General features: G+C 53.7%; 2 protein-coding genes across 37 annotated transcripts in view; one reads left to right on the forward strand and one right to left on the reverse strand.

Moving 5' to 3' along the window:
- DHX30 (DExH-box helicase 30) overlaps positions 1 to 12,249 on the forward strand; it is a 30,561-nt gene extending 18,312 nt beyond the window's left edge. For 8 of the 12 annotated variants that reach the window (XM_067754214.1, XM_067754219.1, XM_067754213.1 and 5 more), the window contains 16 exons: positions 4,024 to 4,325; positions 4,794 to 4,914; positions 5,659 to 5,808; positions 7,775 to 7,927; positions 8,234 to 9,070; positions 9,316 to 9,391; positions 9,478 to 9,582; positions 9,844 to 10,142; positions 10,217 to 10,423; positions 10,507 to 10,588; positions 10,659 to 10,852; positions 10,974 to 11,133; positions 11,248 to 11,405; positions 11,498 to 11,601; positions 11,678 to 11,817; positions 11,923 to 12,249. In XM_067754214.1, coding sequence (XP_067610315.1) covers positions 4,024 to 4,325; positions 4,794 to 4,914; positions 5,659 to 5,808; positions 7,775 to 7,927; positions 8,234 to 9,070; positions 9,316 to 9,391; positions 9,478 to 9,582; positions 9,844 to 10,142; positions 10,217 to 10,423; positions 10,507 to 10,588; positions 10,659 to 10,852; positions 10,974 to 11,133; positions 11,248 to 11,405; positions 11,498 to 11,601; positions 11,678 to 11,817; positions 11,923 to 12,176 — 3,342 coding nt within the window. In that variant the 3' untranslated portion in view covers positions 12,177 to 12,249. The remainder of the gene's footprint in view (positions 1 to 4,023; positions 4,326 to 4,793; positions 4,915 to 5,658; positions 5,809 to 7,774; positions 7,928 to 8,233; positions 9,071 to 9,315; positions 9,392 to 9,477; positions 9,583 to 9,843; positions 10,143 to 10,216; positions 10,424 to 10,506; positions 10,589 to 10,658; positions 10,853 to 10,973; positions 11,134 to 11,247; positions 11,406 to 11,497; positions 11,602 to 11,677; positions 11,818 to 11,922) is intronic. The other 4 variants (XM_067754224.1, XM_067754226.1, XM_067754225.1 and 1 more) reach the window with 2 other exon arrangements.
- A 454-nt stretch (positions 12,250 to 12,703) lies between these two features.
- MAP4 (microtubule associated protein 4) overlaps positions 12,704 to 25,374 on the reverse strand; it is a 169,951-nt gene continuing 157,280 nt past the window's right edge. For 12 of the 25 annotated variants that reach the window (XM_067754197.1, XM_067754204.1, XM_067754189.1 and 9 more), the window contains 6 exons: positions 25,191 to 25,304; positions 23,297 to 23,389; positions 18,796 to 18,877; positions 17,199 to 17,311; positions 15,122 to 15,311; positions 14,719 to 14,997 (listed from right to left, as the gene is read on the reverse strand). In XM_067754197.1, the coding sequence (XP_067610298.1) occupies positions 14,990 to 14,997; positions 15,122 to 15,311; positions 17,199 to 17,311; positions 18,796 to 18,877; positions 23,297 to 23,389; positions 25,191 to 25,304 (600 nt within the window). In that variant the 3' untranslated portion in view covers positions 14,719 to 14,989. Of the gene's footprint in view, positions 14,998 to 15,083; positions 15,312 to 17,198; positions 17,312 to 18,795; positions 18,878 to 23,296; positions 23,390 to 25,190; positions 25,305 to 25,374 lie in introns of those variants that run through there. The other 13 variants (XM_067754212.1, XM_067754209.1, XM_067754203.1 and 10 more) reach the window with 6 other exon arrangements.

Raw genomic sequence — 25,374 nt, forward strand, 5'->3', positions numbered from 1 at the left:
CACAGGCCAGCCCCTCACAACAAAGAATTACCTGGTCCAAAATGTCTATAGTGCCGAGGGTGAGGATGCTTTTCTGCCTGGATGTAGAAGGCACTTTAAACTGAGACCATGTGCAGCAAGTTGTGATCACATTCCTCCCCAGCCCGTTCTCTGTTCTCTATCTATGCTCATGGCCTTTTTTGTTTGTATGTTTAATTGTGGTAAAATACACAAAATATAAAATTTAGCATCTTAGCCACTTTTAAGTGTACAGTTCAGTAGTATTAAGTGCAGCCACGTTGTTGAGCACCCAGTCTCTAGAACTTCTTCATCCTGGAAAACTGAATCTCTATACCCAGTAAACAACTCCCCATCCTGCCTTCCCCCCAGCCCCTGGCAGCCACCATCCTACTCTCTATTTCTGCGAATTTGACCACTCGTCACATAAGTGAAATCATACAGTGTCCTTTTGTGACTGGTTTATGTCACTTAGCATAATGTCCTCAAGGTTCATTCATGTTGTAGCAAGTGTCAGAGTTTCTCTCTTTGTAAAGGCCAGTAATATTCAATTGTATGTATATATCACATTTTGTTTATCCATTCATCCATTGATGGACTCTTGGGTCCACTTTTTGGCCATTGTGAAATAAGGCTGCAGTGAACAAATACCTCTTCGAGACCCTGCTTTTAATCCCCAGAATTGGAATTGCTAGATCATATGGTAATTCTGTTCTTAATTTTTTGAGGAACTGCCACACTGTTTCCATTATTATACATTCCCACCAACAGTGCACAAGTGTTCTAATTTCTCCACAGCCTCACTAACACTTGTTACTTTCTTTCATTTTATTTATTTATTTGATAGTAGTCATCCTAATGGGTATGAGTTGGTATTTCATTGTGGTTTTGATTTGCATTTTCCTAATGATCAGTGATGTTGAGCATCTTTTCTTATGCTTATTGGCCATTTATGTATTTTCTTTGTAGAAATGTCTTTTTAAGTCCTTTGCCCACTTTTTAGCCACATCGTTTTGTTGAATTATGGGAGTTCTTTATATATTCTGGAGAGTGTAGCCCATTCATTCCTTAATATTTGTACTCAAATTTGCTCATCTTTTTTCCTCCCAAACTAGATGTTTCTTAAGCATTGCCCTCAGGCTTGTTGTGAGGTGCTGACAGCACAAAGGTGACTGAGGGTGCTCTTGGGGCAGCCACAGCCCAGAGAGGAAGCACCCACATGAGGGGAGAGGTGCACCTCAGCCTCCTGAATAAAGCAGGCTATTCTTAAAGAGTGAGTAGAAGTTTTCCAGGAACAGGGATGGAGAGGGCACTCCAGATAGAGGGCGCAGAGACATGGAACCAGGGTGCGCGCGAGCAACTAGCGGATTGTGAACGTGGGTCTGAGTGCTTGGCGATGGTGCGAACAGGTGGGCAGGAGCCAGAACACCAAGCCCTTAGGTGTCTCAGGTAGGAGTCTTGATTGATCCTGTGGATGCTAGGTCTGCTGACTGGTGGTAATTGGTGGAATGACAGAGCTGAGTTTGCTTTTAGGAATAGTCCCCAAAAGCAGTGGGGTCAGGCAAGACCAGAGACGGGGGCACAGGATAGGTGAGAATGCCAGTAGCAGCAGTGCAGGAGCTTTCTTCTGGGGTTATTAAAAAGCTGGAAAAGACAGTGACTGGTCAGATGGAGGAGGGAGGAAGAGCGGGTTGGTGGGGAAGCATGAGCCAGCACGGGGAGCCCTGGAGGGGAAGCGGGTTGGGTGGGTGTTCATCATCAGGAACACCTCATGGCCTTGTGTGTGGGGGGCTGTGAGTGGGAGGCAGGGAGGTAAAGCATGCTGGTGTCCTGGGGAAGGCCAAGGGCGAGGGTGCTGTATGTGTTTCCTGTATAATCAGATCGTCCTTGTAAGCAGGCGGTGACGTGATGCAGAAGCATGGAGGCTGAGCCTTGGGCCAGGCACCCGTACTGCCCTGCCCTGAGTGGCTGTGCTTTCATGCATGTGGATGTGTGTGGCGTGCCCTTTTCACATTCTCTGTCACAGAATCCTACTGTTATGCATCTGTTCTTCCACACAGATTTGACAATTTGTCAAGTGCCCAAAAAGTCTATCCAGACTTTGATTGGAGTTATGTTACATGGGTTAACTTAGGAGGCTTTTGTCTCTTTACTCAAAAAAGTTTCATATCAGGAACTCCCATATTTTGTGTCCTTTTACCAAGTTTTATACTTTTAAAAAATATGTAAATTTATTTCTTTAAGTTCATCTTAGGTAGGCTATGGTTATTGTTGCTGTTGTGAATAGAATTTTCCTGATTACATTTTATTTTTTTTTTTAGATTTTTTTGATGTGGACCATTTTTAAAGTCTTTATTGAATTTGTTACAATATTGCTTCTGCTTTATGTTTTGGTTTTTTGGCTGCGAGGCATGTGGGATCTTAGCTCCCTTACCAGGGATCAAACCCACACCCCCTGCATTGGAAGGCAAAGTCTTAACCACTGGACCTCCAGAGAAGTCCCTTCCTGATTACTATTTTTTTTTTTAACATCTTTATTGGAGTATAATTGCTTTACAATGTTGTGTTAGTTTCTGCTGTATAACACAGTGAATCAGCTATATGTATACACATATCCCCGTTTCTCCTCCCCCTTGCGTCTCCCTTCCACCGTCCCTACCCCACCACTCTAGGTGGACACAAAGCACCGAGCTGATCTCCCTGTGCTATGTGGCTGCTTCCCACTAGCTACCTGATTACATTTTAAATTACAGTTGGTTCTTTCAGAAATCTGAGGAGAGAATTGTTGTTTTTTAAAGATTTAATTTTATTTATTTTTGGCTGTGTTGGGTCTTCGTTGCTGCGCACGGGCTTTCTCTAGTTGTGATGAGCGGGGGCTACTCCTTGTTGCAGTGCATGGGCTTCTCCTTGTGGTGGCTTCTCTTGTTGCGGAGCACGGGCTCTAGGTGTGCGGGCTTCAGTCGTTGTAGCACATGGGCTCAGTAGTTGTGGCTCTTGGGCTCTAGAGCACCGGCTCAGTAGTTGTGGCTCGTGGGCTTATTTGCTCCACGGCATGTAGGATCTTCCCAGACCAGGGATCGAACCTGTGTCCCCTGCATTGGCAGGCAGGTTCTTAACCACTGAGCCACCAGGGAAGTCCCTGAGGGGAGAGTTTTAAGAAGCGAGTGGTCACTCCTCGGCTTGTCACGAGTCAGGTGTGGCTGAAGCCGCGCTGTGGAGCAGTGCCTGGATTCTGGCACCTGCCATCTACTGTCACATGGCTGTAATGTCTGAAACCCTCTTGATGCGCCTGGCTTACCCGTGTTGTCTTTACCACTCCCAACTTGAATTTCTTGACCTTGTGCTCTATTCACGTGCTACTCCTGTTCTTCTAGCTTCTTATTTTTTTGTTCTTTAGACTCTGTTTTTCTGCATTTTTCTTCTGCCTCTTAGATTTTTAGCTTCTTGAGGGCAGAGATCAGGTCTCATCCCTCCTGATGGTGCCCAGGGTGGCAAGCATGTTGCTTTGTACATGCTAGAGACTCGGCAAATGTCTTATTTGATTTTCTCTAGAAAAGAATAAAACTGTAATATATTTTAAAATAATATTTTTGTATAACTGGCTTTAAAAACGTTTGGTGTTATTTCTAGAGTATGTTCCCAGCATAGGATTCTTGTGTCAGAGGTATAGCTGTTTTATGGTGTAGACAACATATATCCTAATTGCTACACTCACTGAAGCTTTCTAGATCACTTTGTGAATGCATCTGCTTCTTGTTGCCCTGTGGGTTTTTCTTTGTTTTGTTTTGTTTCTTTGGTCTTTTGTCTTAATAGCTATAAGAATTTACCTTGTCATTTTCATCTGTTGAAGCTAGACATGTTAAGTGCTCTCTCTGTGCCCAGTTCTGGACTAGGGCCTGAGGTGAGTAGACAGGTGAAAAAGCATGGCTCCCACACATGAGGGACTTACGGTGTAACCGGGCAGGTTCCGAGCAGCCTGAGGTGTGAGGGTGGTATGGGCCCTCACAACGCCCCTTTTTTCCCCAGGGCTGGGGTCTGCTGGGTCCCCGGAATGAGCTGTTTGATGCAGCCAAATACCGCGTGCTAGCCGATCGCTTTGGCTCTCCGGCTGACAGCTGGTGGCGCCCAGAACCCACCATGCCACCTACTTCCTGGCGGCAGCTGAATCCTGAGAGCATCCGGCCAGGGGGACCTGGGGGCTTATCCCGCTCCTTGGGCCGGGAGGAAGAGGAGGATGAGGAGGAAGAGCTAGAAGAGGGGACCATTGATGTCACTGAATTTCTGTCTATGGCCCAGCAGGACTCCCACACCCCACTCAGGGATTCGAGGTACAGCCAGGGGCAGGGAATGCAGGGGAAGCTGGCTGCACCTTGACATGGGGTGGGGTGTGTTCCCAGGGAGTCTTCTCTGAGATGGGAGGGCCCCTGCCCCACATCTCAGTCCGCGTCTCTGTTATTCATTGGTATATCTACCTGTTCTTGGGGAAAGCCACTTGTGGCCATGTACTGTATGGCTGGGCTTTTGCGAAACAGCAGCACGGACCCTCTCTCCAGCTCACACTTGGGTCCTTCAGAGGCCCAGTAACTACTCTGCCTGCCCACTGCCCCTACCCTCCTATCTGTTTGGGGGAACTGAGGGAGCGCCAGGTGTGCTTTGTGTCTGTGAGAGGATCACAGGCCAAGTGGAAATGCCCCAGCCTCCTGCAACTATGCAGTATCCTAGCCCCTGGGTCTCAGAGCAGGTGAAATTGGCCCAGGAAGAGAGTGCTTTTTCACCTAAACTTTTGGTCCTCCCAGGGGGGGTTCCTTTGAAATGACAGATGACGACAGTGCTATTAGGGCTCTGACCCAGTTTCCGCTTCCCAAGAACCTTCTGGCCAAGGTGATTCAGATAGCGACATCGTCCTCCACAGCCAAGGTGAGCTGGGTCTCCTATAAGTGTGTGTGAGACTGGGGAGCTGTCTTGGTCAAGTCTGGTTTTCCTCCAGACCAGGTGGGAGGGAGACTACGTACGGGAGGGCCGAAGATGCCCGTTCTCCAAGCCCAGCCTGGGCCAGCTGGGGGAACTCCAGGTCCTTGGAGGGTTGAAGCAGCAGGGACAGATTGGAAGTCAGAACACTGGAGCACAGGGAGGGGGCTGGGGACTGTAGGAGTGGAAGACCTATATCTGTTCAAGGGTTGCGGGCAGGAAAGGAGGGTTTGGGGAGGGGGTGGCTGACTTGCTGAGGTTTTCATCTTTGTTGTCAGGCTGAGGGGCTTTGGTTAAGCAGAGCTTCTCTCCAGGTGCAAGGCCTTTTTGATCCCCCAGGATGTGCTTAGTTTTTAGCTTGTGTTGACAGCTTCAACCTGCAGCTACCATCATACCTGTTTGCTTTGAAAGTGCTGAGAGGACAGTGGACTAGGAGGGCAGGTAGTGGCATTGCCCAGATGCCATTTCCTCCTGTGAAATCATGGTACCACAGGAGAAGCAAGGCCAGGATCTGGGAGCTGCAGCCCCACAGGGCTGGCTTCTGCCTGTTCAGTGGCACTTCTTTTGTGGCTGATGCTTGGTACCTGCTCAGATGGGGGTTAAATCCATCTCTGTGTCCCTTGATATTCTGCGAACTCCTGGATGTTTTCATTCCCTAACTTTCTGTAACCGTCTCTCTTGCCCTTTGTGTAGAACCTCATGCAGTTCCATACTGTGGGCACCAAGACCAAGCTGTCCACCCTCACCCTACTCTGGCCCTGTCCCATGACCTTTGTCGCCAAAGGGCGTCGCAAAGCAGAGGCAGAGAATAAGGCGGCAGCCCTGGCTTGTAAGAAACTGAAGGTGAGTGCAAGGTCCCTGGTGTGATGCATGAGATGTCTTGGAGCTCCCTGCTACCCTTGGCAAATGGTCCACTTTTCCAGGAAATGAAATCTACCACTGCCAGGCTTTTGGCCTGGGCACATAAGTATCTGGTGTCCCAGCCTTGCTCGTCAGGCTGTGGGGTGCTGTTTCCAGGGCTTCTCCACAGTCCCTGTGGAGGTGCTTTGCCTGTGAGCTCAGCACTGTTGGCTGGAACCTGGGTGAAGCCAGGAGGAGACATGCTTATCATTCTGAATGGTATGGAGCTGGAGAAATGATGTCTTTGTTGAGGGACAGACTTGGTATCTAGAAAGATCTTGATAACTTGGGCTTTGTGGCCAAAACAAACCACGTGACGTTCATCTAGGATGAATATTGAAGGGATCAACATCCAGGTGAAGGCAGTGGGGCTTACAGCTAGCAATCATTTTGAAGCGGCTTTGGAGGTCAGCTGATAGCCCAGTTGTGGGAGTTACCTGAACCCATGGGGGTCTGGTTTGCAGAATAAGAGAGGAAGGAGGCCCTGTTTTACTCTGAATGGTCGGATATACCTTTGGTGTACATTTGGCTCTGGGAACTGAATTTTAGATAGAGCTGATAGTGAGGGGTACCAAGATCCTGGAGAACTGAAGAGGGATGGGTTCAGGTAAGTGGTGAGAGGGAATGGATGTGTCATTACCTGTAGCTCAAGAGGACAGAACTAGGGCTAACTGGGAGAACTTCGAGGAAGTCTAAATTTTAATTTGATAGACAAAAACAGTGATGAACTTGAGAACTCTTGTTTTAGGAGGGTATTTCCACTGTCCTGGGAGTATTTAATTCAAATTTGTGAAAACTAACGTTGGAATAAGATTGCACCTGTCACCACTGTTCAGTCTGCTAATGTCCACATTTGTCCCCCAAAAAATCACTTTTCGTTGACTGGTTTTATTAAGCAACCATTACAGATTGAAACTGAAAAATAAATGCATTGACAAAAAACAAAAACAGACAAAAAAGTGATGAGAAGACGACCCTCAGCATGTTAGAGGCCTGTCTCAGGAAGGAGCAAGCTTCTAGGTGGCAGCAGTGTTCTGAGAGCAGCTGACTGCCCACGGTCAGAGAGGCTGTAGGTAAATTCTCACAGTCCTGGGAAAGGACAGAGGGCTCCCCTGCAGCAAGGTGGCCCTGTTGGCACCTCTTCTGTTCTGGCACGAGGAGGCTGGGGAAGGGGATTGGTCCCTGTGCAGGTAGACTTCTTAAAGGAGGGAGTGTTTGCTCTGGGTTTTGGAGGGTGTGCGGAATCCGGACATGAAAGACTATAGGGGAAAATGACTGGTTTTCCACATTTGCCCAATGTGTTGGAAGGCTTTGTCTTATTTCTGGTGGGTGGCTTTGGGCATATAGGGAAATAAAACAGAGAGTTTCCCTTCCAGTGGTTTATTTTATCAAGGTGCATAAGTATGTATTTCCGGGAACTTCCGTGTACGTTTGTACGGTGGACTGGGTGTCATGCAGAGACAGGTGGAGGTGTGGCAGCTGGACGTGAAATGTGGCAGGGGTGGGCGGGCAGCGAAGGCACAGGAGCCTGCGACTGGGTTCCGGGGTGGCTCAGGGCCTGGCCCGCCTGTCTCAGGTGGGGATTCACGGAGGTGAGCCTGGGCTGCTGTGGGGACTCCGGCTGCTCGGGGAGAGGATTCTCTGCGGCGCCCGTCTGTGCGGGTGGGGGCTGTAACACTCAGACACGCCAGGTCTGGTTTTGCTTGAATCATTTTTAACAATTTTTTTTTTTGGTGGAGACCTAACATTTTCCTGGTTCCTAATTTCTCCCTCCTGCACCATATTGGCCCAAACCCAAAAATGTCTTAGAAAAGAGGTTGCTCTGCACGACTTCTCTAAAGCTCCTGAGCAGGTCTGGGCCAGTTATGGGGAGACAGGCATAGACCAGCCTCCCGTGTTCCCTCTGCAGAGCCTGGGCCTGGTGGACCGGAACAACGAGCCGCTCACCCACGCCATGTATAACCTGGCCTCCTTGCGCGAGCTGGGTGAGACCCAGCGCCGGCCGTGTACCATCCAGGTGCCTGAACCCATCCTCCGCAAGATAGAGACCTTCCTAAACCACGTAAGAGAATCCCCACATTCCTCTTCACCTGCCCGCCTTCATCTACCCAGACCAAAAGCTTTCACCTGCAGCAGGCGGTAGTGACTCCCCGCTTTCCCCACTGGGGATGGAGCCTGGGCACACTTTTGCCCTGAGCAGTCCTGTCTTGCCCGCGAGGGTCCCAGGGCAGTTGAGGACTGAGTCCTGCCCGGCGGGTGGGCCATAGCTTCTGGCCAAGGTGAATTGTGTGGAGGGGCTGGCTGGCTGTGGGTAAATGAGAAGAAGCTATTTCTCTTCACCATTTTGTTTGCCTCTCCCGTCCTCCAGTACCCCATGGACAGTTCATGGATCTCCCCAGAGCTCCGGCTGCAGAGTGATGACATCTTGCCCTTGGGCAAGGACTCGGGGCCGCTGGGTGACCCTATCACAGGCAAGCCCTACATGCCCCTGTCAGAAACAGAGGAGCTGCGTCTGAGCCAGAGCCTGCTGGAGCTGTGGCGGCGGCGAGGGCCGGTCTGGCAGGAGGCCCCCCAGCTCCCTGTGGACCCTCATCGGGACACCATCCTCAGTGCCATCGAGCAGCACCCGGTGGTGGTCATCGCCGGGGACACGGGCTGTGGGAAGACCACGCGCATCCCCCAGCTGCTGCTGGAGCGCTACGTGACCGAGGGCCGAGGTGCTCGCTGCAATGTGATCATCACTCAGCCGCGCCGCATCTCGGCTGTGTCCGTGGCACAGCGGGTCAGCCACGAACTGGGCCCCTCCCTGCGCCGGAACGTGGGCTTCCAGGTGCGGTTGGAAAGCAAGCCTCCAGCCCGAGGTGGGGCTCTGCTGTTCTGTACCGTGGGCATCCTGCTACGGAAGCTGCAGAGCAACCCCAGCCTGGAGGGCGTGAGCCATGTAATCGTGGACGAGGTGCACGAGCGGGACGTGAACACGGACTTCCTGCTGATTCTGCTCAAGGGCCTGCAGCGGCTCAACCCGGCCCTGCGGCTGGTGCTCATGAGTGCCACAGGTGATAACGAGCGCTTCTCCCGCTACTTTGGTGGCTGCCCTGTCATCAAGGTGCCCGGCTTCATGTACCCTGTCAAGGAGCACTACCTGGAGGATATCCTGGCCAAGCTGGGCAAGCACCAGTACCCACACCGGCATCGGCACCACGAGGTGAGGGGATACGCCCGCCCCGTCCTGCCCACGGCTCCTGGCCTTTTCTCCATGGATTCCCCTCCTCCTTCCCAAGCCTTGGTTTCCTTGCTAGAAATGGGAATGATCAGGCCTTCTTGACAAGGGTGTGGTGAGGGTTGGAGGTGATGTGTCACGTGCCTTGACCTCACCGAGTCGCGGTGGCCGTGTCCTGTGCACGACCCCTGGCCCCGGGGCTGTGACTGGCCTCTCTTCCCCCACCCCAGTCTGAGGATGAATGCGCTCTCGATTTGGACCTCGTGACTGATCTGGTTCTGCACATTGATGCCCGCGGGGAACCAGGTGGGTGCTTTCTTCTCTGCCCCGTGCCCACCCTGCTCTCCCATCTGCCGGGAGCCACTAGCTCATGCCTGCAGGGCCCTTTACAGGTGGGATCCTCTGCTTCCTGCCTGGGTGGCAGGAGATCAAAGGAGTGCAGCAACGCCTCCAGGAGGCCCTGGGCATGCATGAGAGCAAGTACCTCATCCTGCCAGGTGAGAGCATGTGTGCAAGGATGGTGGCCCCTAACACCAGGCTTGCCCTCTGTCCTGGGGAGTGACTCACCTGGGGCTCAGGGCCTTGGGTTTCTTAATAGGCTGCACTACTTTTTTGCTGGCTTTGTGACCTCTACTGGGCATATTACTGATCTGGACTTCAGTTTCATCAAAATAGGGTCAAAATCCCTGCCTGCCCTCATATGGGGAGGTTTTGGCTGGAGCAGTGCCCGTGACCAGTGTGTTCTTGCTGCCCACCAGTGCACTCCAACATCCCCATGATGGACCAGAAGGCCATATTCCAACAGCCTCCCGTTGGCGTGCGCAAGATTGTCTTGGCCACCAACATTGCTGAGACCTCCATCACAATCAATGACATTGTGCACGTGGTGGACAGCGGTCTGCACAAGGAGGAACGCTACGACCTGAAGACCAAGGTGGCACCCATCTCCTGGCCCTGCCCCAGCCCAGATCTACCCTGGGCCTGTGTGTCTGGAGAAGGCCACACCTGTGGGATCTCCCTGTCCCTGCTATGGGGGGCAGTTGAGGAGCTGAGTGAGGTGAAGGCCAGGCGCAGGGGAGCATGGAGGAAGGCGTGTGGTCTGTGTGGCTGCTCACCTGCCCCCTCCCCCAGGTGTCCTGCCTGGAGACCGTGTGGGTGTCACGAGCCAACGTGATCCAGCGCCGGGGCCGGGCGGGCCGCTGCCAGTCAGGCTTTGCCTACCACCTGTTCCCGCGGAGCCGGCTGGAGAAGATGGCCCCTTTCCAGGTGCCGGAGATCCTGCGCACGCCCCTTGAGAACCTGGTGCTGCAAGCCAAGATCCACATGCCAGAGAAGACGGTGCGGCAGAGGTGGGCGGAGTGGGCCCTGGGAACGTGCAGGTGGGGTGCGGGCTAACAGGCTCTGCCTCGTTCGTGCTGTAGGCAGTGGAGTTCCTCTCCAAGGCCGTGGACAGTCCAAACATCAAGGCGGTGGACGAGGCCGTGATCTTGCTCCAGGAGATCGGTGAGTGGTGCAGGGCTGGGCCGGGCTGCGGAATGGCTGTCAGGGGCGGGACTGACGGCTGAGCTTGCAGGGGTGCTGGACCAGCGGGAGTACCTGACCACTCTGGGGCAGCGCCTGGCCCACATCTCCACTGACCCACGGCTGGCCAAGGCCATAGTGTTGGCTGCCATCTTCCGTTGCCTGCACCCGCTGCTAGTGGTCGTTTCCTGCCTCACCCGGGACCCCTTCAGCAGCAGCCTGCAGAACCGGGCGGAGGTGGACAAGGTCAGACCCAATGCCTTTGCGTGGCCCTCTGTTCTCCCTTCCGGCCCTCCGCTCCCTTCGGTCCCGAGGTGGCTTCCTCTGGTCCCTGCCCTGTGACCCTGGCACCCGCCTCCCCTCCCAGGTGAAGGCACTGTTGAGCCACGACAGTGGCAGCGACCACCTGGCGTTCGTGCGGGCTGTGTCTGGCTGGGAGGAGGTGCTGCGCTGGCAGGACCGCAGCTCTCGTGAGAACTACCTGGAGGAAAACCTGCTTTATGCGCCCAGCCTGCGCTTCATCCACGGTCAGCGGGTCCCGAGCTGCCCTGAGCCCCTCCACCCTTCCCACTCGCACTGGGCCGGTGTACAGTGAGCTGTGAACCAGGGGCCCTAGGTTCACCCTGACTTTGCCTCCCCAGGACTCATCAAGCAGTTCTCAGAGAACATTTATGAGGCTTTCCTGGTGGGGAAGCCCTCGGACTGCACCCTGGCCTCTGCCCAGTGCAACGAGTACAGTGAGGAGGAAGAGCTGGTGAAGGGTGTGCTGATGGCGGGTCTCTACCCCAACCTCATCCAGGTGCTGCCCTGGGGAGGGGGCTCCAGGCCATGACCTCTCCTTCCATCCCAGCTCCTTGCTCAACCCACCCACCTTCTCCTTCATCCTTGCAGGTGAGGCAGGGCAAGGTGACCCGGCAGGGCAAGTTCAAGCCCAACAGTGTCACGTATAGGACCAAATCCGGCAACATCTTGCTGCACAAGTCGACCATTAACAGGTGGGGGACTGTCAGGCTGGGGCAGGGCAGCTCGGGTGGTTCAGCAAGGGGCCTCACCCAGCTCTTTGTTCCCTAGGGAGGCCACACGGCTACGGAGCCGATGGCTGACGTATTTCATGGCTGTTAAGTCCAACGGCAGCGTCTTTGTCCGGGACTCCTCCCAGGTGCACCCACTAGCTGTGCTGCTACTCACCGACGGGGACGTCCACATCCGTGGTGGGTACCTGCACACCTCCTGCCCCACCGCTTCTCCGGCTGCTCTGCCTCCTCAGGGGTCCGGCCTCACTCACCCGGGCTCCCCGCGTCTCTCCCTTCCTCTAGATGATGGGCGCCGGGCCACCATCTCCCTTAGTGACAGCGACCTGCTGCGGCTGGAGGGCGACTCACGCACTGTGCGGCTGCTGCGGGAGCTGCGCCGGGCCCTGGGCCGCATGGTGGAGCGGAGCCTGCGCAGCGAGTTGGCTGCACTGCCGCCCTGCGTGCAGGAGGAGCACGGGCAGCTGCTTGCGCTGCTGGCGGAGCTGCTGCGCGGGCCCTGTGGCAGCTTTGATGTGCGCAAGACAGCTGACGACTAAGCCCCGTCTCCGCTGGGGCCATGTACAGAGTGCAAATGTTTATTTAAAATAAAGTTCTATTTATCCCTTGTGAGCATCGCTATCCGCTGGGGCTCCCCAAACCAAGAGGAAGAGTGAAGGCTCAGAAGGGAGGGCCCCAAAGTCTTAGGAGAGCAAGGGGCTTAGAACCCAGCCCTCAGGAGCTTGAACCACTCATGCAGGTTCTTGGCTTGTGCTGCTTGGCCCAGTCTAGTCGTCTTTGTCACAGCCGCGGTGGGAGGCAGTGTCCTTGCGCGTGCAGCAGGGCCCGCAGCCTGGATCCTCTCTGGCTGGCTGTCACTTGCTAACCCAGGCAAACGGGGGAGGGAGCAGTTCCACAAGCAGCCTTAACCTTTGGTCACAGCCACAGATTCACAGACGAGGGGCTGAGGTCAAGACTGCACGCTGCACCCCAGTCCCTCTGCGAGGGGACAAGCTGGGGGCTGTGGGGGCCTCGGATGCTGAAGACGTAGACAACCAGGACGTATACAGAAGACAGGGCCTGCGTGGTGGGACATACGAGCTTTATTTGTTCTGGAAATCATAACAACAATCACAGATCAACATGGTTAACGGCTGAGCCATAAGCAAATGGGGAAGTACAGAAACGTTCCAGCCCCAACAGCTGCAGAATAGAACACAGCACACAGGGCCTCTGGTCCCACCTGTCAGGGCGGCCTTCTCAGCTTCTCTGGCTTGTGGGACCCTTCAAGGGAGCTGTGCCCAAACCACCTTTCAGAACACTGACCACTCCAGCGCCCCCTAGAGTGCTCTCCGCCGGGGTCACCTCTCCCACCCCTACCTTTGGCCAACGGAGTAAAAGGACCGAGAGCTTGTTGTCCACCCCAGCATCAACACAGGTGCAGGTACCTTTAGGCCCAGCACTGTCACCCCACTGCATCTGGCACCCCACCTCCCACTGCGTTCTCCCAGTTTCATCTCACCCTTTCTTGCAGACAAAACACGGATGCCCTGATGTCCCTGGCGCCGTTGAAGCACTGTGTGGACAGTCTCTGGCCCTGGGAGTGCTTTTTCCACAAGACCCCTGCAATTTCTTGGTATGTGCTTGGGGAGCTGGGGAGATGGTGTCGAACCTCCCTGGAGAAAATGCTACCTCAGAAAGGGAGAGCACCTGCCCAGCCCAGACACCCTCCCTCTACATGGACTTCAAATCTGATCCTAGGTCAACAGCTCCCACCTTCTCAGCGCCAAGGGATGCCAGAGGAGGAGGTGGGGAGTGTGAGGGGCCAAGTCTGCACTGCAGAAAATGCTCTTCCAGAGGAGAAGCCTTGGAGACTCCCAGGCCATTTCACTACAAACTGTTACGTTTTAATCCTTTATTAGAAACCATGCAAACTTTAATACAAAAAGTACAAGTGCAATAAGAATCTTCGTGTCAATACAATTCCCGGGACTTATCATTGCAGCCATCCCAAGACCAGGCCTAACCAGGACACACCCCTTAGGCTGGCCTCTCCTCTCCTCTCTCCCCTCTCCAGTCAGGCCGTAAGGGAGCCTGGATGGCCCATCTCATGTACTTATTTTTAAATTTCCAGACTTGATTCCCCACTATCCACATGAGTTCTGAACACATCAGGCTCCCTGGCAACTGAGGGCTCGAGTGTCCTAGGTTGGAGGCTAGGAGGAATTTGACCTCCATGGCCCTTTCCAGCCCGACCTTGTCTCCCACCAGATCCCAGGGAATGAGACAGACATAGATGCCAAAACCAGCCTCTTGGTTAGAAAAGAAAAGCAGCATACACACAAAATGCCAGAACCACCAGTCCACACTCTGACCAGCCCCTAGCGGTCCCTGCCTGCCCTCTAGCCCACAGCCCCCCACTGCACCTGCCCTGCCCACACCACCTCCAGGGCCGGGGCCCCAAGCTGCCCAAGGCAGGGCAGCCTCCAATGCGTCACCTCCCAGCTGGAGGCTTCAGGATCTCCCTTCCCTGTTTCCTTTAACACCTACCAACGACTTTCATTCAGACATGGCTTCAACCTGCAAAACTACTCCACCGGTTTTCAGGTTATTAAAAAAAAAGATAAAAGTGTGACAGCAGCTAGGTAGGTATGGGAAGCAGCGGGGACAGGCAGCATTGCCCCTGACTAACTTGAGGGAGGGCAGCAAGAGGTGCCTGGTGCCACCTGTGAGGTGGGCACCACTGTGGGGTCAAAGGAAGAGGCAGTGGCTTAGCAGGCTTCAGGGTACGCAGTTAGCACCCAGCCATCACGGGGACGTCCACTTCCACTCTTCCCTCCAGATGGACCAGCGAGGAGGGAGGGTATGTCAGTTTCTCTTGGGTTTGGTCCAAAAAAACCAAACAAAGAGGAGGTTGGACTCCGGTTCCCCCCACCCAGATCCCAGGAGGTCCTGAACTAGCCTCCCCTACCCCACTTTCCACCCAACCTTCTCCGCGGAGCAGCGGCGCAATGGTGAGGACGGGGGAGCCAAGCAGGGAGCCGGGTCTGGGGCCGGGAGTGGAGGGAGCACGGGGGTGGGGCTGCTGCCACCCTGGGCAAGTGAGGCAGGAGGGAGGGAGGGAGGGAGGGGCCTAGAGGGCAGCCCGGGAGAGGGAGCTAGGGGCCCAGGTGCCTGAGCTGGGGCCGCCAGGGAAGTGGAGGGGGGCGGGAGACAATGTCGGCCCCGTGGTCGGTGCGGGCCCTGGCGTTTGCCCGGAACGTCAGCCTGTAGGTCTCAATCTGCAGTGACACAGGAGGAGGGAAGGGAGAGGGTGACGGGGGAGACAAGAAGGGGAACACGGGGGACGGAAGACGAGACCAGAATGTCATCATTAGATGCCTGGAAAATAAAAGGTTGCTTCGTTAAAATTCAGGCCACACTCCGGTAGGAAAACAAAGGAGTTTCAATCTGCAGCCAGTGGCAGGGCCCCTGGCTGGCCCTTAGGCCGAGCCCAGCCACTTACTTGTCTCCTGGATCTGGCTGTCCAAGGTCTGGGCCTCCCTTTGGTCACCACCCCCTGCCAGGGTGGTGTGGCCACTGAGGCCACTGGCTGAAGTGGGGGCGCCAGCTTCAGGCGCTGCCTCAGGGATGGCCAGCTCCTCCCCAGCTGGGGGGCCCGGACACGGAGGGGCCTCGCTGCCACCGCCCTCAGTCTACAAATGAAACAGTGGGGGAGACAGTGCAGGGTCAGTCGGGGAGGGTGTGGGATGGTGATGGTGGTGGGTTTCACACACAGTCCCCACCCCCGCTGTTGCTGCTCCCCATTGGCTCAAGGTACAGTCACCTGGGAGTCTAGACCAGGTGCCCCCCCGCCCCCCCCGCCAGACCAACTCCTGGCCTGGGTGGCAGGGTGCTGGGTAAGAACTCAGGCTCTGGGGCAGTAAAGCAGTGCAGCCTGGCTAGTGACACGCTCTGAGAGCCTCCTCTGGGAGACGAAAGGCTTCGTGAAGCCTCTGACATGAGAGGTGAAAGGTGCCTGGCTTCTCAACAAGGCTGATGCCAGATCACAACACTTATGACAGCAGACTGTTAGCAAAAAAGCTAAGGAATCATCTCAAGATGTGGGTCTGGAGCCACTAGGGCGAGGGAGCTCCGGGAGCTTGAACCAGTTCCTGAGGGGTGCAGGCCGCCACCTCAGACCTAAGGGATCCCAGGGCACTCCCTGCACATGCGAGTGTTCGGAGAGGCTTTCTCGGCCATTCCTGGGGCAGCGCTGCCCGTGTATCCATCATTCATGCGCCCCTGACAGAGGCCTCCTCTGTGCTGGGCATCTTTCTGGGGCCTGGGGACACAGGAGGGAAGAAGGTGTCCAAGGAGGTGTGAGGGAGACTGGGGGGGCCTGGCGAGGAAGGCCTTGTGGTGGCCGTGGACACCCAGTGTGAGTCCAGAGCACAAGAGGGAGGGCTGCTGGGAGGCACTGGCGAGCTGGCACACCTGTGCTGGGAACGCCCAAAGGCGACAACAGGAGAAATCAGAGCAGTGAAAGAAACGGGCCTCTGTGTTAGAAAAATAGTTCCAGAAGTGATAAGAAAGGGAGGTGATGTGAGTAAAGAAAAGACTTGCGGTCAGAAAGGCCCAGGCGTGAGCCCTGGTCTGCGTGCACCCGTCGTGTGGCCGGGGACAAGTGACTACACCCAAGTTAGTGCCCCGGGGGTGCTGACCAGAGAACAGCCCCTCACAAGGTGTGGAGCATGTCCTGAGAGGCTGCGACAGAGGGAGCTAGTCCGGGCTTGAACGGAGCACTGAGGTGGGTGGGACAAAGTGCGGGCTGGGATGGAGCCGCGCTGCGCGGTCAGATGCAGGGGAAGGCCCGGAGCACTGCTCGTGTCCCCTCTCCCTCGCCCACCCCTCCCTGAGCAGCTGCAGCCACCCTCAGGCTTGGAAGCCGGCAAGGCGCTGCCCCCACGGCCCTGCTACCCGATGACACGGAACAAAGGACAGACAGCATCTTGGCAGACAAAAGATCTCACAGTACTGTGGAAGGAGCGCAGAGGGAAGAGAGGGAGGGAAGGGAGGAGAGGCCCAACCAGGATGGGAAGCCTGCCGCCTGAGTGCTCTCCAGAGCCCGGCCCGCGCAGGCCTCCAGAGGGGTGGATGCCAGGCCTGCCGTCACGGGCAGTAAAAATGTGCCATTCCGCTCCCAGGCCCAGAACAGAGCCTGACACAGAGCAGGTACCGAACACTCCCGTCTCAGGAGGTGCTGCGAGAACGGTACCACACAGACCCCGGCCTTGTGGGGACCTGCACTCCAGCCCTGTCCCTCTGAACATGGCTGAGATGGGCTCAGAAAGGCAGGCCACGGCTCTCAGGAGAACGTTCCATCTCCAGCTGGACAGGTGAGAGGTGACCGGGCTGGGGCCTCTTCACCTCTCCTGCCTCGCTCAGGACTGATGACAGACGATGGAAACAGCAATGGTGTGGGTGAAACATGACCCCTGAAGAGACTGAGGGGCGGTGACAGGTGCCCACCTGCTGGGACCCAGACTCCAGCCGCACAACCCCACCCCCCAGCTGTGTCCCCGCCAGGACCCACTCACTACCTTCACGGCACCTCCTGCAGGCAGGTGGCCCACGTTATCAAGAGATCCCACCTTCGCCTGGGCCTTCTCCTTGAAGTTCAGCTTTTGACTTTCGATCTTGACATCTCCTCCACCTGGAACCAAACAGAAATGGGTCACTGTGGGTGGCAGAGAAATACCCCTACAGGCAAAGCCAGGAGGCTGGCCAAGGACTGGGATGTGCCCAGTATAGAAATGGGGAAAAAGTGACCTGCTCTGAGGACAAAGGAAGAAGCACAGTGAACACATGCTTTCAGCCTCATAAACACCCTGTTGGTCAGGGTCAAGATCCTGGAATCCTGGTTTTCCAGCTGCCACCACTGATACTGGAGGAGAGGAGTGACTTGCTCAAAGTCACCAGCGAGCCAGTGAGTCACAGGATGGAGTATGGTCTAGGTGAGCAGTTTAACTGAATCTCACTGTCATGAAAAGAAGGGAAGGCAAGAGGCGGGAGCAGAGGGGAGGCAGTCTGTACACAGGCAACGTTCACAGCTCAGCCAGAGTGAGGCCATGGGATCAAGGGCCAGAGCACTGTCACTGGCCACCCGGCCCCTCAGCTTGGCTTTCCCTTGAGCCCTTCTTCATTCTCCCATCTCCTCCTGGCTCATATCACCAACCTCAACACCTAGCTGCCTGCCAAATTCTCCAGGTATCCTACCCACTGGATTTCTGGCCCCTTGCAAAAACTGGACCTCAAGTCACTCAGTGTCACTAGGGAAGGAGGTATCTCACAGGACTGGATTTTCCAGATAGAAGGAAAAATGAAGGTTAGTTAAGGGGCAAAGTGTTTTGATCCTTTTACACAGAACACCTTCTAAAATGGATGACAGTTTTTGCTGAGAGGGAAGGGAGTTTTCTTTGCCTTCCCCTTAACTGGCCCGTGGCGTGGCGACTGATCTCTGAGACACCAGACCTGTCAGCCAGTGTGCCTGCCACTACAGATACGGCACTACCCCAAATCTGCTGCCGACCCAGGGTCCAGGACACACGAGGCTCTTAGGGTACAGCCGAGCCAAGAACGCAGGCCCTGCTCAGACAACATTGCCAGTGGCTCAAAGGCCTCCACGGGGGCGCCAGGCCACCTGTGCTGCTGGCAGGAGAGTCTGCATTGCTGTAGTGGCAAGATCCACATGGGCAGGCCGAGGCGGCATTATTGAATGGCTCCCTATCTCCTGCTGGAGCTGCTGGTGAATGCTTCACTGCTCGAGAATACCCTTTGCTCCTGAGTCTGACAGGCAAGACCCGACCACCACTCTCCAGAGCTCCTTCAGCACCAGCTCCTGAACGCTTGCCTGGGAGGCTGAGAAGGGTTCTTAGCCCCTAGCGTACCTTTCCCCTAGGCCTAGGTCAACAGTGCCATGCACACAGCAGGTCCTCAAGACGCTGCTGGTGCAAATGGCAAACCTTCCACACTGTTCCTCCTCCAACTAAAAGGTTAGTGCCCAGAATCCCCCCTCCCTGACAGGGACTGAGGACTACGTTGTTTCTACTGCTGTGCCCTGGGTGTGTGGCTCCAGGAATCTTCATGGAAGGACAGAGACATAGGGGTGAAACCTGGGACAAGGGAGGCACCACTCACCAGGCTTGTGCTTAATGTTAGCCTTGGACCCACACTTGGAGGAGACCTTAGAGATGTCCACCTTCTTGTTCTGAATCTGAACCTGAGGAGAAAAACACACAAAAAAGTGACTGCCTCAGTGAGAGAAGGTGTACTGCCAGGTCCAAACCCATGCTCTCTTTATAGTCTCCAAACCCGAGGTCAGAGGCCGCCTTCTCCAAAGGCTTCCCTGGCTCTAACCTCACTCCATCCCTTCTTCATACCATCTCTTGAAGGGACCTCAGCACCAGCTCTACACTAATCGCTTCAGGTGCTCAATCATCACCTACAGCGTACCTACTACCATCAAAACAGCAGCCTCTACTCTGGCTCATCTTTCCAACAAGGCTGCAGTTCTCCCTAAACAGGAGCTTGGGGAAATGCACTTTTCCCAGCCACAGATCTGGCAGCTGCTAAAGCAAGCCACCACGTGTCCTCGGCAACAGTGACAGGCTCATCTTGCGCCATCCCTGAGATGACCTGTGAGGAGTCAACAGAGGTCACTCGCCACGGCTCGGCTCTCGCCAGGGTGTGGAGTCCACACATCTGTTGACCGTGTGCCACAGCTGAACCTAGTCCTCAAAAAAAGAATAGTTGATAAGGGGAAGTTTCGCTTTATAGATGTATTCCAGCCAATAAATGAAGAAAGGACAGGATAATTAGAGTCTCACCACAGTGCACCTTCACTGAACTCATGGTTTTGGGCATCAACAGCCGCCAGCATCACGAGGAGTGAGACGACAAGAAGAGTGAGACATTATGTTTCCTGATAGAAACACCACCGCCTATGAACGTCTTGCAAAAATGTGGGGAAAAATATCAAGTCTGAATCAATCTAAAGAAAACTGTGGGTGCCCATCATCGGATGAATGGATAAAGATGTGGCACATATATACAATGGAATATTACTCAGCCATAAAAGGAACGAAATTGAGTTATTTGTAATGAGGTGGATAGACCTAGAGTCTGTCATACAGAGTGAAGTAAGTCAGAAAGAGAAAGTCAAATACCGTATGCTAACACATATATATGGAATTTAAGAAAAAAAAATGTCATGAAGAACCTTGGGGTAAGACAGGAATAAAGACACAGACTTACTAGAGAACGGACTTGAGGATATGGGGAGGGGGAAGGGTGAGCTGTGACAAAGCGAGAGAGAGGCATGGACATATATACACTACCAATTGTAAAATAGATAGCTAGTGGGAAGCAGCCGCATAGCACAGGGAGATCAGCTCAGTGCTTTGTGACCGCCCGGAGGGGTGGGATAGGGAGGGTGGGAGGGAGGGAGACGCAAGAGGGAAGAGATAGGGGAACGTATGTATATGTATAACTGATTCACTTTGTTATAAAGCAGAAACTAACACACCATTGTATACCAATTATACCCCAATGAAGATGTTAAAAAAAACAATAAATAAATAACAAGAAAACTGTGGGACTAATGAATACGTTAAGTGAAACCATGGGGACATCCTCAGCAGAATCCAAATTCTAGGACAAACCACTCAGTTTACTCTTGAAAAATATTACCGTGAAAAAAGAAAAATGAACAGGGAACTTGTAGAGTAAGAGAAACCTAAGATTATAAGATGCAAATCAACCAATCACAACTTATGGACCTTACTTGTTTCCTGATTAAGCAAACCTGTTTAACATGCTATGGGATTTTATATACATATGTATATTAGAGTTCTTATCTTTTAAAGTTACATATTGGAATATTTGCAGATAAAAGATATAACTGAAACTGGCTTCAAAATAACTGGGGTGGGCATTTATAGATAAGACTGGCCACAAAGATTAATAAATGAAGCTGGGTAAAAAAGTACATCCAATTCACGTTACCATTTTCTCTACTTTTGTATATGTTTGAAAATTTCTATAATTAAAAGTTTTAGGGACTTCCCTGGTGGCGCAGTGGTTAAGAATCCGCCTGTCAATGCAGGGGACACGGGTTCGAGCCCTGAGCCAGAAGATCCCACATGCCGTGGAGCAACTAAGCCCATTGCGCCACAACTACTGAGCCTGAGCTCTAGAGCCCACGAGCCACAACTACTAAAGCCTGCGTGGCCTAGAGCCCGCGCACCACAACGAAGAGTAGCCCCCGCTCGCCACAACTAGAGAAGGCCCATGTGCAGCAACGAAGACCCAAGTCAGCCAAAAATAAAGTAAATAAATAAATTTTTATATATATATATATATATAAAGTTTTAAAAAGCTTAATTGCATCTCACTAAGTTAACAAAGCCTCTGAGACAAGCTCTGCCTTCCCAGGCTGGTACATAGAAGAGCCACAATCCGCTTCCAAAAGATACGCCCAACCTGCTCCCCTAGCCCCCGGCCTCCACTGACGGCTTTGGCTTTAGGGAGCCACGTGCTGCTGCTCTGGCCTAGGATGTGTGTTTCTCGTGCTAGCCCCAAAGTCGCCCGCAGTGACGCCTGGCAGCCAGCACCAGCCTGTTCACCACCACCCCGGCATTCTCGCACCTCGCTCAAGCCGTGTGCTCACGTGATCTGCCCCTGGCCTGCAGGCTGCTGCAGGTGTCAATACTGCTACTGAAGTGACACTGCCAACAGGTCTCAGAACCCATTAACATACACACCCCTCCTTGCAAGGGTGAAATGGAATTAAAACAGCTGCAACATTTAAACTGGGATCAGCCACAGAAGTAGCTGCTATGTTCTCACCCGATGGCCTCTCAGTTCTCAACAAGAGGCATGTTTATGTGTACATGGGGACATGTGGGGAGTACTGACCAGGAGGATCCTGTTCCAAGCCACGAATCCCTGTGGTAACCCCAGAATTTCTCTCTGGGGTAAGGAGGGCCCTGTGGGGGAATGGGGTTAGACGCGTACGGCTGGTGGCCACCCTTCTTATACACAGGTATATTTATGGTGGCTTTATGGAGGGGCTGATGGAAGGCAGGACAGCGCCATAGTCCAGGCTGTTTACCCTCATCTTCCCACTGGAAACACTGTCACAGGCATTTTCCTAATGCTCTGCTGTTTAAGGAAATCTCCTAAAATGAAAACTCTTTTAAAAAGTACATTCCCTCACCAAAAAAATCTTGTTTGAAATCATGTGTAGGCAGTGTGGGAAGACCATACTAGGTGACAGATGAACGAGGACTATTTTCAGAGCTCTGACATACACCACACAACATATATAAATGCATTTCTGTGTCACACACACACACACCCACACACCCACACACACATGCACGCAACCCAATTCCCTCAGAATCCCTGTTCACCTTCCGTTTGCATCTAGGCCAAAGCCTGAGAGGAAAAGCTAGGGCCAGTGCCTACCTGCGCCCTTCACGGGTTGGATCTTTCTCACCTTAACCACACTGCCTTTAAAAGCTTCCCCCACCTCTGCCTTCCCACACTGGGATGGCTGATCTCTGGCCAACTTCCAAGTTGGCCAAGAACCAGCCACCCGAGTGCCAAGGATGCAGTTTCTGCCCACGCCAGGAAGAGCCAGTGGTGGGGAGATGACCAGGAAGGATGTGCAGTAGGGGAGTTGTGCGGGGGGAAGAAAGAGGTGTTCTATGTTTGCACCCTCACAGCAGAACTGCAGGGTTGGGCCCTCTGTAAGCCATGGGCAGGACGACATGACCACCAAGGGGGCAGGGGGACAGAGCCTAAAAATGAAGAGGGTAAGCAGAGCAGGACTTAATCCAGGTCAGGAAAGAGAGGAGAAGGAACTGAATGAACCCAAGGGAGATCAGGACAGGGCAGCTCTCTCCCTCTTGGGGTGGGAGAGAAGCTAGGGGAGAGGCGGTGAGGGCAGGGCTCTGTCACAGGGACGTGGAAAATGCAAGTGTGCTCTCCACATACCAGATGACAATGGTGATCTACACCATCTCTCCCTAGACCAGGACCTCCCTATGAGCCCCAGTCACCTGTGTCCCTAACACAGATCTTAAGGGTGGTACAGAGTAGCAGCATGATAAACAGGATGTCTAGATGGGAGAGAGAAAGAGCCAAAAAGAAAAGGAAATAGGAGGAAGGGGTTGGAAAAGGTAAACAGTGGGGGAAGGAGAGCAGAAAGAAAAGAGGGGGAAGGAAGCAGGGAGAGAAGAGGAGAAAGAGCAGAGTCACAGAGATGCAGGGAGGGCACAGGACGGGTGGGAGCACGTGGAACACAAACTCCCTGCTCTACAACAGCAAGGACTCGAGGATGGGCTCTGGAGAAGTCCGGACATCTGTCTCCAGGTCAGGACCACTGCACCCCCAAGAGCGGACTCGAGACAGACCGCGTCCCTCAGAACAGGTCTCTGAACCCCTAAGGCCTCCCACCCACAGAGGCAAAAGATGTCAAGTGGGTGTCACCCAGCTGTCGTTTAGGGCTCACCAGAAACACTCAGTCTGAACACATTTGAGCATCGGGGTCCCCCCGACTCCGCTCGCCCGCCAGGGCGGGGCGGCCCTCTTTCCAGGGTGCCTCAGACACCAGCGGCCCCGAGCGCATACTTACATTACCACCTCCAGGGACATGCTTAATATTGTCCTTGGAACCACACTTGGACTGAATATGGCTGTAGCTCACTTTTTTGGAGACTATCTGGACCTGGAGTGTTAGAGAACAGAAAAAACAACACAAAGGGAGAGGGCTGGTTAGAACCGACACGGGGCAGGCAGTGAGTCCACACGTGACCACGATGAGCTGCAGGGAGTGCTGTTAAAACCCCACCTTCAGCAGAACTGCTGTGGAAAAGCACAGGCCAAGGAACTGGAAGGAGCAGGAAAGGGAGTGAAAACACGAACAAACAACACAAGGACAGAAGATGTCGCCAGAGTGCTACATGGGCATCCTCACTGCTCCTGGGGGCCGGCTGCAGTTCACAGGGTGCAGACAGCAGTGGCCCCAATGCCCACTCAGCCACGGCCCACCCCCCGCCTGCTCTCTCCCCGACGCTCCCCTCTGCAAGGGTCCTGCTCATCCGGACCCGTCCTCACCCAAGGACGGCACTTCCCTTAAATCTGGGGCCTGGAATCGCTGCAGCCAGACCTGCTCTAGGAAGCAAAGGCTGTGTGGAGAAGCCTGGGGCCGCTGGCTCACGGCCCAGATCTGATGCTGATGGGAAGGAAGGGACCCGAGGCCGCTGGACCTGCTATGCAGAACCCTGGGCACCAGGGGGCACAGGCCGAAGCCACACTTCCACGCAGAGCCCACTTGTCTCAGGACTCAAGAAAGCACAGTGCAATTGAGGTTTAAGTCTAGTCTTCTTTTTGATTCCAGGGTAAAACCCCTTCCACAATCCTCCAGATGCCCAATCCTGTGCCCTGTTTCATGTGTAAAGAGACTAGGCTCTGGGCAGGGCTGCAGTGAGGCACAATCTGGGGGGGCACCTGCACAATGTGTTGTATATAAACGGCTCCCCCTGGAATGGAGCAACACAAAGGCTCAGGATCCAAGATCTGGGACAAATAATTCTTTTTGAGCCTTCTCAAGAAGGAATAGTTGCCAGCGTCCTTCCTTCCTTTCCTTAGAGCACTTCACAAATGATGTAGTAGCCCCCAAACTGAAGGGTTCTCCCCAGAGTAGAATCTACCCTGAGAAACTCCAACTGTTCCGTGCCTTCTTTACATACATCAATGATGAACAACTGGTGAGCAAACCACTTTCCTAGTGAACCAGAGACCTACAGGACCTCTAGAAGCTCCCAGGAACCATGGTGCAGCCTTCCCCACCTGCCAACCATACAAAGTCCTTGCCCTGGCCACCTACCTGCCACAGATAAGGGCAGAAGGTTCCCGGGGCAAGAGGAGGGCCCTGGCTCCAGGGTGTGGAGACAAGGGGAAAGAACCTAGCATTTCCCCGCTGCATCCAGGTGATGGTACAATCCCTATGCTGAGTGGGTTTTCGCTGGGAATCAGCATCCTAACTTTCAGTACAGAGGTCCTTGGAGAACCAGGACAAATGAAGCTATCTCCACACCCAGAGGTGTTGAGAGGGGCCTTCAGTTGAACTTGAAGGACAGGGGCTCCAGGGTTCCTATTGCTGGAAGGTTACCAGTGCCACGTCTTACTGAGGAAGAAGCTGGGTACTCTGTGTTTGTGTACATAATGGGTATGTTTCAGATCAAGGTCAGAGTGAAGGTAGTGACTGAAAGTGTTTGGATCCATTTTATCCAGCTAAATAAATATTCCCTAAAGGGCTAGTGGGCTCCTAGCTCTGTTAACTTTCAGGTTAATAGAGAATACTTTCTGATGCCTGAGTCATCAAACACAGAGGAAGGAACACAGGGAGAAGTAGAAACTAGTTAAGGATAAGAAAAAAGTGCAATAGAAGGGAAAGTGACTGAGGCTGGAAGAAACAGTTGACCATCTTTTTACCTTCAAGAGGTAAGAGTCTAAATAAAACTCACTTTCCCAGCAGGCGGTTTCTGTGCACTGCCAATTGGGCCGGCTGCTTTAGTGACTGCGTTAGGTTCAGGCTTTCGAGCTGGAGCAGCTGCCTCTGTTTTTTTCTCTACTTTGGCCTGGATGGAGATAAAGGGAGGGCAAATTTCAAACCAAGAGGACAAGAGCCCAGATACAAAGAAGGGAAGA

This window comes from Pseudorca crassidens, chromosome 10 (genome assembly GCF_039906515.1).
Source record: "Pseudorca crassidens isolate mPseCra1 chromosome 10, mPseCra1.hap1, whole genome shotgun sequence".
In the NCBI taxonomy this organism is placed as follows: Eukaryota; Metazoa; Chordata; class Mammalia; order Artiodactyla; family Delphinidae; genus Pseudorca; species Pseudorca crassidens.